The 13,556-nt window shown below is 49.0% G+C and overlaps 1 protein-coding gene and 1 long non-coding RNA gene across 2 annotated transcripts in view; one reads left to right on the forward strand and one right to left on the reverse strand.

The window, feature by feature from the left end:
* Positions 1-2,840, reverse strand: part of BARX2 (BARX homeobox 2) — a 64,497-nt gene extending 61,657 nt beyond the window's left edge. The window contains exon 1 of the mRNA XM_072954009.1: positions 2,314-2,840. Coding sequence (XP_072810110.1) covers positions 2,314-2,500 — 187 coding nt within the window. The 5' untranslated portion in view covers positions 2,501-2,840. The remainder of the gene's footprint in view (positions 1-2,313) is intronic.
* A 155-nt stretch (positions 2,841-2,995) lies between these two features.
* LOC140691154 (uncharacterized) overlaps positions 2,996-13,556 on the forward strand; it is a 38,039-nt gene continuing 27,478 nt past the window's right edge. Inside the window, exon 1 of the long non-coding RNA XR_012066661.1 lies at positions 2,996-3,334. This is a non-coding gene — a long non-coding RNA (uncharacterized lncRNA). The remainder of the gene's footprint in view (positions 3,335-13,556) is intronic.

Raw genomic sequence — 13,556 nt, forward strand, 5'->3', positions numbered from 1 at the left:
TATCCAGAAAAAAAATTTATATATATATACATACACATATGTAGTTTCGTTATGGATGCCAGCAACATATTGCTGTTTTTTAAATTAATCAAAAAGAGCAAGTTCATCCAATCTAAGATTCTTGATCCTGAACGTAACCGTTGAAAGCAACCAAAATGCTTTGAAAGCATGTTATTTGCAAAACCTCTGAGAAGTCACTAACGGGGCTCCCATGATCTAATACACGTAAGGCTTTAACTGTAATCGTAAACCCACTGCAAGCTTATGATCTGAAAGTGTGGATGATTGTAGCCAGTTTTTACGAGTTTAATTCCACTGGCAAATCCCAGTTTCTATATTTTAAATCTCAACGAGAGCAAAATCCCAACACATTTTCAAAAGAACAATCTAAAGAAATCAAGCTTGGGGTGGTGGGGGGGACAGCGCAAGAGCACCAGGGCTGGCACCGCCCTCGCCCACAAGCCGGCAGAGAACTGCAAAAGCACAGACTTTCAGTTCATGAAGTACACGCAGCTCACTTTCAACACTCACAAAAGTACATTTGAATCATTTTATTTTCCTCTGATTAATGTCCCACACAAGGTTCAATAAAACACAGAACCTACTCAGCCTCAACTGATGACTGGATCATTGTCTTCTGAGGCTATTTATTACTCTTTCTCTGGCATGATTTCTTCTCTGATCCAATTCTGTGACTGCTAAAAGCCAGGAAAAGCTGCCTGCAAGTCGATGTGTGGCACAAAGTCACTACAAAGTTTGCCGGCATCAGGTGAGGTGTTTAGAAGAAGGTGTTCTGCTTTGTCTAGGAGCCCCCTTCGCGGGGTGCACAGAGGCTTTCTGACTAAAGCAGATCCTCCCTTCTTCCTTTAAGGGACTTGAGTTCTTGTCGCAAATGATTATTTATGCTCAAAACAAGATTCAGCCTATCTCCCCTCTCCAAGATCTATGTAGACGACTCACCCCAGGCTTAACACGTGGCAGACACACACATATAAAGGCATCAACATCAAGAACATCCTTCTGGTTTCTTGTTTTGCATACTCCTTGGCTTTGAAATTACAAGTCTTACTGTGGGCAATCAGGCCTAACGCCACGTTACAGTCAAAATCCAGTTCAAAAAGGAGCAACTGGATATAATACTCATTTCATTACCAAATACATGTAGGAACAACGTGGTTGTAAAAGAACTTTACTGAATGTACTTCCACACATATTTACTGATTGTCCAAGAGAGACTAACAGTGGAACCAACGGAACACACAGTATCGCAAGCTCTGGGCCCGAACGGTCCCCAAACATCTTCCAGAAACACTGCCAGCTCTTCACTGTACTTTTTCAACCTAAGTCAAATCAAATTAATTTACTTCATGCCACCCATGCAACAAACATAACCCCAAAGGGTCTTTTGGTTTGGAAATCCTTAATTTTTACCTTTAGTTGAAAGTACAATCAATAACTTTTTAAATAAAAATTGCTTTTTTTTTTGGCTATACCCACATTTGGATCACCTAAATCCTAATAATGCCAGGACACTATGAAACTGGGAGTTTCTCTTAATGCATTCACAGGTTTCAAAAAATACCTTTGGATTTATTTTCTACATAAACCCACGGCTTTCTTATATTTATTCAGCGCTCTTTAACTTTACTACGGGTCGTAGCTCTGGTGGTGCAGGGAAACCAGACTTGAGGAATGTTTTTATTGTGAGCCCTGTTTTTCAGTTACTTAAAACTAACAGGGCTGACCTCTGGGCTTGCGCCGCGACGCGAGACATTCCAGGACTGCTTCCCCAGAAAGAGATTCTTTTAATAAAGTTCAGTGAATTCAGGGTTTTGCTGGGAACCTCAGGACACTGACTGACTTGTAAAATTCCCAGTGGAGACACGAGGAGGCTGGACGAGGCACCTCAAAGTGGCGAAGCAACGCCACTTCCTGAAACAATGATTTAGGTGCCGAATCAGGTCAAGGGTTTGAACTTTCTGACTGAAAACCACAGCGGCGCTGGGGAGGAGGAAGGCTCTCCCGCCCGCGGAGCACGGGCGCTGCGGGGCGGCCGGCCGGCCGCGGGGCGCCAATCCCTCGGCATCGCCCTGCCCTCGACATCGCCCACCGCGCCGTCCGCACCCGGCCGGCCTCCCCGCGCTGCAGACGCCGCCGCAACGCCGGCCGCGGACGGGCCTGGACCCCTTGCAGGGCACAGGCGAGGCCCCGGGGCCCTTCCTCGCGCCCTCGGGTGGGAGCACAGAGGCGGCAGCGCGCCCGACACCCCCGCCAAAGCTACAGCACCCATCCGCCCCCGGCGGGCTGTCTTACCGGTACAGGAGTGCAGGGGCTTGGGTCGCACGACCAGCGACGGGCACACGGAGTAGAGGGAAAGTTTCTCAAAGTAGTCGCAGGTCTCCTTGGAGAGGATCTCGTCGATCATGAAAGTCTTGTAGCGCCGCCTGGCTGCTTTGAGCTGGCCGGGCGAGCTCAGCCTCAGCTCCGCGTGGCAGTGCATGGTGAGCCGGGGCGAGCGCCCGCCGGCCCGGGCCTCAGCCCGGCTCCTCCGCAGCCGGGAGGCGGTGGGGCTCGGGAGGCGCGCGGCGGGGAGCGGGCACCGGGCGCGCCGGTCGCGCGTCTAGACCCACCCGCGGATCCGCATCTTCGCCGAGCCTTTTGGGGCCGGCGCAGCTGTCAATCAGCGCGCGCTTCCTGCACGGCCGGCGGCGGAGCCGCGCGGAGAGCCGGCCGCCGAGGGGCGTCGGCGCCCACCCCGCCTAGCCCGCCTGTGCCACCCCGGCGCGGACCTGCGCGCCTCGTGCCCGCCGCTCTCGCTCGCCTCCTCCCGCCTCTCAGTGGCTCGCGCTCCTCTGCCTGCCTATTTTAAGACTCTCGCTTTGGCTCTCCTCCCCGCCCCCCTCCTGGGACGAGCTCCAGGTGTGTGTGCTGAGTGTGCGCGCCCGTGTGTGCGCGCCGTGCGGGGAGCGCGCGCGCCGCCCCCGCCAATTAGGCCCTCCCGGGCCGCTGCCCCCGGGGGAGCCCCCGCATCGCCCTGACGCCGGGCAGGCCGCGCTCCCGGGCCGGCTCCCATCGCCGGCACCTGGCGGGCGGGCACGTCCAGGTCTCTTGCTAGAAAGAAGTCAAGTCCTGCGGCCTCCCGGGCCGGCGCCCTCAGAGGACACGGCTGCCTTCCTCCCTCCCCGCGTCGACCCCTGCGGGCTGTTTCCCGAGGACGGCGGCCTCGCTCGCAGCCCGCGCGCTCCGGCACCCGGCGTGTGCGCGGAGGTCGAGAACTTGACGGCCCCCGGGAGATCACAGACTGTCGACCCTTGCCCAGGCCTTTATTCCAAAAGTAAGCGGGGATTTATTTTTAAAAAGGAATCAACAAAAGCATGTGTTCTTTTTTATTCTTGAAGTCTGTCTATAAACTTGTTTTCATCGCTGAAAGGGCCGGCGCGGCGCGGCGCGACTGCTGGGTTCGGCCGGCCCTCGGGCAGTCACCCCTGTCGCGATTTCTGGCGCCGGATACTGGGGCACCGCGACTTTCGTGCCCCAGGCCCCTGACGACGCATAGGGGTCCAGGGGCCGCGAAGACACTTTTTTTTTTTAGGTGGTTTAATTTTCTGCTTCCTAGACATGTAGCCTCCGAGTCTGATCCAGTCAGTATCTGAACGACCTTTCGTTTTCAGTCGGAATTTTTGGTTGAGGAGACCCCCACCCAGCCTCGGCGCCGGCACCGTCCCGCAGCGCGCGTCCTGCCCCGCGCCCCGGGTCGGCGGAAACTGCCAGGTGCGGCTGGTTTCGCGCGACTTGGTCTGGGAACCCGTGTGCGCGGGACGGGAAGGGAAACGCACGATATGGAGACTGAGAACTGCAGACGCGATGGCCTTCTCCAAGACCGAGTCTGGGGCTGGTGACATCCTTCCGCCCCAGGTCGCCGCAGGCTTGCTGCGGAGCTGCTCGCCCTGGAGCCCGAGTCGCCGCGGACACAAGTGGACGCGCGCGCCTGGGCCCGTGTTTCAACTCAGAGAGAAGGGACCCACCTGGAGAACTAATAATTGGGCACTTAGAGAAAATAGTAATAAACCGAATCAGAGCCAAGCATTAGACGTGGTCTGCGACGCGCCTTTGAGGAACTTCGTTCCCGAGGTGTTTGCGTGCGCCCTGGCTCCTCGCCTCTCCTCCTCTCCATTTAGAATAGTTTTAGAATAGTTTTCGTTTACCATTTAGAGCGGTTTTAATTTATTCTCATTTTATCTCCTTGGGCTGATTCTTCTCCCGCGAGAGCTGCGGCCAGGTGTCCCGGTGGTGGCGCGCATCCCGCCGCAGGGCCCGGAGGTCGCCGCGCTGGGCCTGGGCGCGGCCCCCGCCGTGGCGGCGGCTCCCACGGCCTGTTCGCCGCCCGGCGCCGGGCCGAGGAAGCTCCGGGCTCAGCCCAGGGAGCGCAGCCCGGCGCCACGAACGAGAGGTCCTCCTGGGTGAGAGAAGAGCAAGGACCCGCTGCGCCACGAGCGGGGACCGTCCCAGGGACGCGGCGTTCGCGCGGAGGACGTGGTCGGTTGGGGAGTTACATTTCCCTCTGGAAAGTGCAGCGCCCTAGGCATAGCTGGGAAACTTAAGTGTTGGGAGGTGTGGATTGCAGGGCGCGGCGTGGGAGCGACCCCTGGGCCTCTGCGTCGCATCCGGCGACCCTGGGGAGGGACTGAGCGTTAGCCGTTTGGACACTGTCGGGCCCTCACGGAATGCGCGCACGCCGGTTGCTGTTAAGGCCTGGCGTTGCCCCACCTGCCTCTTCCTCCTCTAGATTTCCTCTTGCTCTTCCTCCTCTAGATGTATCCCCCACCCCAGGCTCTTCCCGTTCCTTTTTCACCGCCACTAGCCCTTCCCCTCCTCTTTCGCCGGTTTCTCCTTCCCCAGCACAATTGGCGGCCTCCTCTGCTCGGTCGAACTGCCCCATCTCTCCTCCTCATCTTCCATCCTGGTTTCTCTTTTTCTTTCTTTCCTCTCTTCCTTCCCTCTCTTCAGACCCGGATCTAGAGCCGCACTCCTGCGCCCCGGAGTCGCGGCGCTGCCACCCGGACGGCCGCAGGCAGCTCGCAGGCGGGGACCGCGCCGAAGCCCCAGCCACCGGCCGGCGGGAACCGGCCTCGCCTACACCCGCCGCGCCCTCCAGCCATCTCTTCTCCTCGCGTCCACGCAACCACAGGCACAGCAGTCGCTCAGACTCCCCCGCAACTGGCCCTTTGATTTGAAATCTGCGGTGTTTTAAATATCTAAATAGCAAGTTAAACAATAGCTTCTTGGATTTTGCATCTGTCCTAGCTCCTACCATAGAGGCAAGAAATCTCAGAGGGTCAAGTCCCCCAGCAACAGCGGAGGGAGATCCCGATCTTGGAGCCTGCAGCCACCGGTTCTCTGTCGCTTATGATCAAAGCTGAGCCTCAGTTTTTTTCTTTGCAAAAGATAATCATAAAACCTACTTCACAAGTTTGGTCTTTCACAATGCATGCCTTTACACAGCTCTTTCCTTCAGTGGGAAGGCCCACTGCACTCCATCCTCTCCCTCCTTTGCTGCCTGAAAAACTAATTCAAGGCCCATCTCAAATGTCACCTCCTCTGGGAGAAATGTCCCCATTCCCCAACTCTGTCAATGCTGTCCGTACCTCTATCTTAGCGGCCCCTTTACTGTATTGTTTCTTTCACCCTCTGGGCAATGCCTGCTGAATCTGCATAGCGCCTGTCATAGTAGGTTCTCAGTAAGTGTGTCATGAAGGAATTAATGCATGAAAGCTGGGATACCTGTGTCGTGTGTGTGAATGACCCAGGCCCATGGTAGGAATCCAGATCTTCCCTAGCTGTGCTGAGTTTGTCTCTCTACTTAAATGAATCTCTCCTTCCTTTATACTTTTGGTTTTTCAGCATCTAGCCCAATTCCCATTTTGCTCCCATGTCTCTCTCTTTTCACACCCTCTCTCCTGATCTCAGACTGCACAGGGCGTCTGTGGGAGGAAGCACACCCCAGCTGTCAATCATGAAGCGGGGCTTTGGTGAGGAATAGTCAGGGGTTTAGTTTCCAACATTAATGAAGTGCCTGGAACAGCAAACATCTGCCAAAGAGCCTCAAACCTTATCCAGCTGCTGGAGACCCACAGACACTTCCCAGTCTCCTGTGACTGTACCAGGCAGCGTCTGCCCCTCTACTGGGAGGAACACACACGGAGAGCAACAGACCCGGCTGCACCCAGCCGCGCTTGCTGGGGCAGGCATGGAAGGGGATGAAAATTCACAGCCCCTGGAGGCTTCAGGAGATCAGTCCCCCACACCCCAATCTGGCAGCTGATTCCTGGGGGTAGCGCCCAGCCAGAAAGAAGGGGGCATGGACACCTGGGCAAAGTTAAAAGGTTCTGACAACGAGAAACCAGAGAATCCTCTTCCCCTTCCAGCTCACACCCAGTATCTCCACACGACTGAAACGCATGACACGTAATCAAACAGAATGGTACTTAAATGTCCTAGGGTGGCATTTAAATGGCATTCAGGATCTAACCCCAGATGAGTGAACTCAGCTTCATTTTAACTCTCCTTTTATTGTCTTGGGCTACGTGTCATTGCAGATGCCCTAGGCAGAACAGGGTGTAAGTCTTAAAAGCACACAAATTCATTCCCAAACATCTTTTCTCCAAGTGGGGGGGAGGGGAGCGAAGGCGCTCCTTACACTCCAGTAGAGTGTGTTTAATAACTTGTATTTCAGTCGCTAAGTTCTGAAATAGTTTCAGACATGTAAAAGCAAAATAGGGAAAGCCCTGTAAGTTAATATTCCCCTGGGCCCCAGGGCCAGACCAAAACTGCTGCCCTCGGAGCCCAGCCTGGCTGCCTTGCACAAGAAGTCAGAGGAGGGGGACAAGGAAACCGGCTTCTTTTTAATGATGATATTAATTTACAAAAACTGCTCTTATCCACTGTAGAGTATGTTTTTAAAGAGAGGGCACAAATGTAGTCCACTTGACAGATGGGCTTGGAAATGTCTGAATAGGTCCTGCTTTCTCAAAATATCTTTCTGGAGGAAAAGTTTAAACTGGGGGGGAAAAAAAAGAAAGATAATGGCTGTACCTACAGAGCTCTCAGCCTTTACGTGAAGAGTGACACTGCGGTGAATCATCCGAATGTTTGCAAATTTTGAGAAGCTTGGTACACAGATTAAAACCATGTGTTAAAAAAATGAAACGATTTGCTGTGCTGATTACCTCCCTTTTTAAATTGTGCCATCCTGACATTAAACAGCCTGATTTCTGCCCATGTGCCTCAGTTATCCCACCTGATACAGACAGGAAAATAAAATGAGATCACACCCATCTTTTTCATAATATTATAGAAATAGATATGCATGTTTGGAGCATCACTGCTTTAGGCTTTTTTTTTTTGTATATGATACCCCTTACTAATGAGAAAGCTGTCATAAGACAGGAGAATCACTTTTTTTTTTAGAGAACGGCTTTGTTTTTTATCTGTTTTTTTTATATAGTGGTTAACATTTGCAAATCTCAAACCCCCAAATTTATACAGAATGGGTTTTTTAAAATTCTTTTTAAAATAACTTTAACCTCTTTTATTTTTTGTTTTTGTTTTTTTTTGTTTGTTTTGGAAGGGGGAAATTAGTTTTGTTTGTTTGTTTTTATTTATTTGATGGAGGTACTGGGGGTTGAACCCAGGACCTTGTGCATGCCAAGCAACCACTGAGCTCTACACCCCCTACTTTTAAATTTGTATTGGAGTGATGGCCTGGTTGTCTGGGGTAAGTGGAAAGAACTTTTGAGTCAGGCAAACCTGTTTTCCATTCCCAGCCCAATCACTTAGTAACTTCCCTGCCCTCTGGTCCTCAGCCATAACCCGGCGTGAGGATGGCCAGCTCAGGTTTGCTGGAGGACTCCACGGAGAATGGTGCGCCCCACACTAACTCATGAAATGCCGGTCTTCTCGCTGCCTTTATTTTGAGCTCAATAAATTATGCAATTTGCTATCAAAAGCCATTACAAAATGAAACTGCATTAAAAAAAAAAGCATCAGAGCCCTACTGTTTCATACACGTTTGGGGTTGGGTTTTGCTCCACGTTCAGAACCCAGAAACCACCGAGATACAAAGAGTGGGAGGAGCTAGCAGCAGAGTGAGGGACTGTTGTTAACTTAAGGAAACAGTCCTGGCCACCAAGAGTCCCTAAGTGCTCCTTAACATCTGGCACCTGCGGCCACGGACTCAGCGCATCTGCAGGCGTCAATCATCCCAACAGCACTTCACAAGAGACGGGTGCGTTTATGGTCGTTATGTGGTGGTGTCTGCAGGAAAAAAGTGCCTGATCCTGCCCCCACTGGGCGACATCACAGCCAACTCATCTCATGAAGTATTTTTATTCTGTCCTCGGCCTCAAGCAGGCCTCGGTTAGGTTTCATGTGAGTTCTCAGTAACCTTCCCTAACGCAGGGCCGGCCAGCAACCTACCCAGCGAGGCAGGATTTCAAAAGAACAAGCGGTCGGTTGGCCATTATCAAGGACGAGAAGGTTCCTGTGTCAGCCGGCGAAGGGAGAGACTCGTGGAGCCAGCCTGCCTTCTGCCCACGTGAAGGGGCACAGGGCTGGCTCGCGGGGAGCTCTGAATGACTAACCTGCCGACCTGACTGTTGTTAGATGCTTGCACAGAACCTCATTTACCAAGAACACTGGGTGCAGAGTGCCGGTCAGAGGACGCAATGGTCTCTGCTCTCCAAGTCCCTAAGGTAGAGGAAGTCTGCACAAACTCCTGGATCCAAGTGCTCATCACCTGCCTGGGTCTAAAGGAGCTGTTGTGTGTTTGCACGCCTGCCTGTGCCCAGATTCTGTAAACTTATTTTTTCAGTATTGGAATGAAGAGATGGGTAGGAAAGGAGAATGAAAAAAAGGAGGGGAAATAAAAGAAGAGACATTTGAAAACCTGTTTACTGAACAAATTCAAGAGGAATCCTCAACCTTAGAAGAGGGGAGAAAAACGAAGCTGAGTCTTCCAGCTCGAAGCCTGACATTTGTTGTATCTTTGTGCCCTGTGCTCAGCCCAGGTTAGCAGGCTTTTAGGCGTGGAAAGACATGGAGCCTGTTTCCTTTTCTAAGGAATAAACCATAATTTGAAACATTTCTTCTGGTGATAGGCTTATTAAAGGAAAGTTGACCTCTGTGACTTATTTATAATGAATATTTTCATCATCATTAGCAATTAGAACACAGCAAATGTTTGCTCAAGGCAAAAAAAAAAAAAAAAGAGAGAGAGAGAAAACCAAAAAATAACATGGAAAACTCTGGTATTAAGCATTCCCATAGAAAACACTCAAAAACTTAAGAAAAATGCCAAGGTATCATTTTCTAGATAATCTGAATCAAATGAAATTTTGCTCCAATCTTTTCATCTGGGGGCTTTTATGCAGAGAGTGATTTCATTGCACTTTCAGCAGATAGCCTCACAGAGCATTTTCATAGATCTCTGATGCTGAAGCTTTTCCTTCAGAATTACAGGGATGCTCAGATCAAAACAGGCTATAAATTACCAAAGTAAATGAATGAGATGGTGCCAGAATCTATGCATTTCAATTACACAAGCAGCCTGCCTTTTAAAAAGGGATTTGAAGTCATCACAGAACAGAGAATCCCCAGTTCTATTGCCAGTCCACATCCTGATACGTTTACTTAAGTCAATTATTGAGTCTCTTGGATTATGTCTACATAAGCCGCCAAAACATCTGGTCATTTCAATCAGTTCAATAAAAGATTCTGCCAAGCCAGGGGGAAAAAATTAGTCAAATTAGTCATTTGTGCAGCAGAACAATGGGTTGTTTTCTCAGGGTAGACAGTAAGTGGATATAGCTCAAAAGGTTTTGGTTTTCTCCTCTGAAACCAGTTCCTGAAAGAGGCTGTGATTTTTATCAGTTAATGTTTGGAAGGTGTTCTGACAGATCTTCAGTCCAAAATGTCACGGGGATGGAGATGGCTTAGCCGTGTTTCTGAGGCAATTCTGTGCTCACTTGAATTCCACGTTTGCAAGGTTGGGACTATGCCAGAATTAAGCCAGACTGGTGTTTGCTAAATGTTGAAAAATAAAAGCAGCAGTGCTAGAAATTGCCGAGCAGTGTTTATTCCCCAGGAATTTACTAGCATTCCTGTTGGTCTGTGTCCTCACTTTAAGGAAATCTGATACATTACTTGAAAGACCAAATGTAGGTGAATACAGCTTTTTCCTCTGAATCGCTGTTGCACAGAATGCTTCTCTATAAAATCAAAGCAATACAATCCTTTCATTTTTTCAGTCTAATATGAAATCATCAATGAATATTTGAAATTTCAAATCACTGTCTTTCTGGATCGCATAGAGACAACCCCAGGGAGAAAGAAACGCTCAGAGAAGGGAAGAGAAAATTTCAGATCCCAGACCAACATGCTGCTCATATTAACCTGTTTTCCTTTCGCATTCATGTTCTCACTTATGGACTAAAAATCCTCTGATCCAAAACAATTTATAAAATGATTTGGTTCAGAAAACTGTATTAGATCGCAAGCTCTCACTTGCATAGATGCGATGGAAAGAGAAAACACTTTCATATTCTTTTAGGCGACATGAAATACAGATAATCTACCTCTGTCTAACTTTACATCACTCTATTCTCTGCACAGAGATTTGCAAGGTTTTTTTAAAAAGACACAGACAATTAGAAATAATTGTTGTCATAACTGAATAATGTAAACTTTATATCAAGTCTGCGATGACTCACCCTCCTACTGGATATTTCAGAGTACGTGATCTCTCAGGCTGATGTCTGTGTATAACTTGTGAAATGTCTGTAGCTCAACTGCTAAAGGTTTGTTGTTGAAGAATTGGTTTTTTTCAAAAAAGTGTGTCTCCTTTAGGAGAGAAAATAGCTCTTTACTTCAAGGATGAAGGAATTCAAAGAAATCCAGCTTGCTACGTAGGAGGAAGATGGTTTTCGAAAAAGAGTTTTATTTAGAACTTTAGTAGGAGGAGAATCTTGTTTTATAAAATTTGGGGTCCAGGGAAGGAAAGATGTTCACGCAGTCAAGAGGGAGGATTTTCGTTTTGACATGGGGAGACTGGAAGTTGGTAGGATGGAGACTTTTGGGGGAATTCAGCCGGACTCTGGCTTAAGACTAGAATAAATTAGGGAGATCAGACAGTGAGTGGAGGGTGGGTTATAGCTGACTTCTTGTGGAAAGAACCAGAGTTTGTTTTCTACCTAGAAGTACTAATTATGCAGTTTATACCATTTGTCCACTATAATTTTAGAAAAGTAGGTTTTACAGCCCTGAAGATAGTGGCTTGGAGACCAGAAAGGGAATGGCACATGAGGGAAGGTGCTAAAGAGATGGGAGAGAAAGAGAGGGTGGCACTGAGCAGAATGCACAGACAGGGGCCTGAACCTCAGAGTAATGAACACACTTGAGGAAAAGTGCTCAACCTCAGATTCAAACTTGAGCTCACACGCCCGCGCACGCTAAATAGCCTATGAGTAGATTGCTGTCCCGATGACAAACTAGGAAGCCACCTACAAGGTAATATTGTGGAATACAGAGAGATCCAAACCAAAGAGCCTAAATTAGTCACACGCGATTTGTAGGAATGTAAACTGGTTGACATTTCTGGAGTGTAGTTTGGCCTTATGTCTCAAATTCAACATCGACCCAGCAATCCCAACCTAAGAATTTAAACCAGGGTTGTGGTTCTTAAACACGATCGTGCACATAACAACCTCCAGGAAGAGCTTGTTTAAAAATTTCCAGCTCCTAAGTCTCTTCCCCAGAGACCTGTAGGTGTGAGAACTGACATTTTAAAACAAGCAGCCCTCTTGCTTTGGCTACTAACAAGCAGGGTGCTAAAGAGATTGTAACAGAAGTAGGAAAAGCCATAAGCAGAAGCAAATATGTTAGTTGTTAGATTTCTTAAAGTTGCAGGAAATTGTAAAGCCTGTTATTTTAGCTTTCTGAACCTCCGTTCCCTGTCTTTACAATAAAAGTACATACCCAAGGGGGGAGGGTACACCTCAGTGGTAGACTGCCTGCTCAGCATGCGCAGCGTCCTGGGTTCAGTCCCCAGGACCTCCATTCAAACAAGTAAATAATTACCTCCCCCCTAAAAAAGAAACTTTTTTTAAAAGTACATACTGGATGCCACTGCTGTGATATTAAAGAAGGATTCACTTTTTAAAAGGCTTAGACAATGCCTGACACATTGTTAAAGACCAGTAAATGTTAGCTATCATGCAATGTCGAGCGGGAGGAAAAAGGCATTTAAATAATAGACTGTATCATATAATTTAATTTTTGAAACATTATTTATGCACGTATGCTAGTTACTAGTGGACATGCGCATACAGAGTTGTGTGAAGCCATGTTCAAATAGTAACAGTGACACTTTCTTGATAGCAGAATCTTGAAGGACTCACTTTCCTTTCTGTCCTTTTGAGTATTGTTTGCAGTGCCTTACAATGAACATTTATCATTTTCCCTCAAAAACATTGCATTTAAGTTCAAAACTATAAAGTGCATTTCAATAATATCTTACATGCGCAAAACACTTCCATTTACAGAAAATGTCCAAGGGCCTGATGTTACGGGAGGCTGACAAAAGTCCTGTGAGTGATAAAGGGCGTCTCATCACTTCTGTTTCACAGAGGAGGAAACAGGGTAAGTGGTCCACAGCCCATGAGGTTTCGGATCCTAGTCTCAGACCCAGGTCTTCTGAGTCCAAGTTTGCCATACCCTCTGCTGGACAATGATTCCTCCCTGACCCCAGTTATAGTTTTCAAGAAACAAAAGGGAGGGGGTGTTACAGCTTTATGAGGGTCTGTTTTTCATTTCTCCCCCACATTTAAAAAAATGCTCAGCACTTGATGCAACCGAGATAAATCAACATGAAGAAGGCTGATACGAAAACATATTAAAGTCAGGAAATATCTAAGGTCCGGGAGGGTAACCCTAACCATCTCATGTGTCCTGCAGCTTTGGTTACTCTAAATATAGACAGTCCCAATCACCTGTCAAAAGTTAACAGAAGTTTCATGAGCAAGGGAAGTGAGTCGATAATCATGTAGAGTGTAGATGGCCAACGGGCCTTCTCTGCGTTCTCCCGAGTTTTTCACCTCCCAGCCGTCGAGCCCGGCGCCTGACGGAGCTTTAGGGCCAAGCCGGCTTGGCTTTGGAGCGACCCTGCCCGGAATCGGGAGCAGATTCTCTGGGAGCCGCGCTGTCTCGGGCCGGCGGTGTGGCCGGCACTGCCCCCTGCCGGACCAAAGGCAGAGCTGCGTCTGCGCTGTGGAGTCACGTCTCCCCCTAGTGGCAAGAGAAAGTCCGCGCGGTCTCAGAGCATCGCCCGGGCACAGACGGGCTTCCGCCGCTGTTCAATGCACGCATTTAAGGAATTCCCCCCAATAGCTAACAAGTTCCCCTCTTCTCCGCGCCGGGGGCTCCTTGACCCCAATTCTGTGTCAGAAGTGTCTCTAGTTGCTATTCTTTCCTGAAATAGTAAAGCAGATAGAGGGACACCTTTT

The sequence above is a fragment of the Vicugna pacos genome, chromosome 33 (assembly GCF_048564905.1).
Source record: "Vicugna pacos chromosome 33, VicPac4, whole genome shotgun sequence".
In the NCBI taxonomy this organism is placed as follows: Eukaryota; Metazoa; Chordata; class Mammalia; order Artiodactyla; family Camelidae; genus Vicugna; species Vicugna pacos.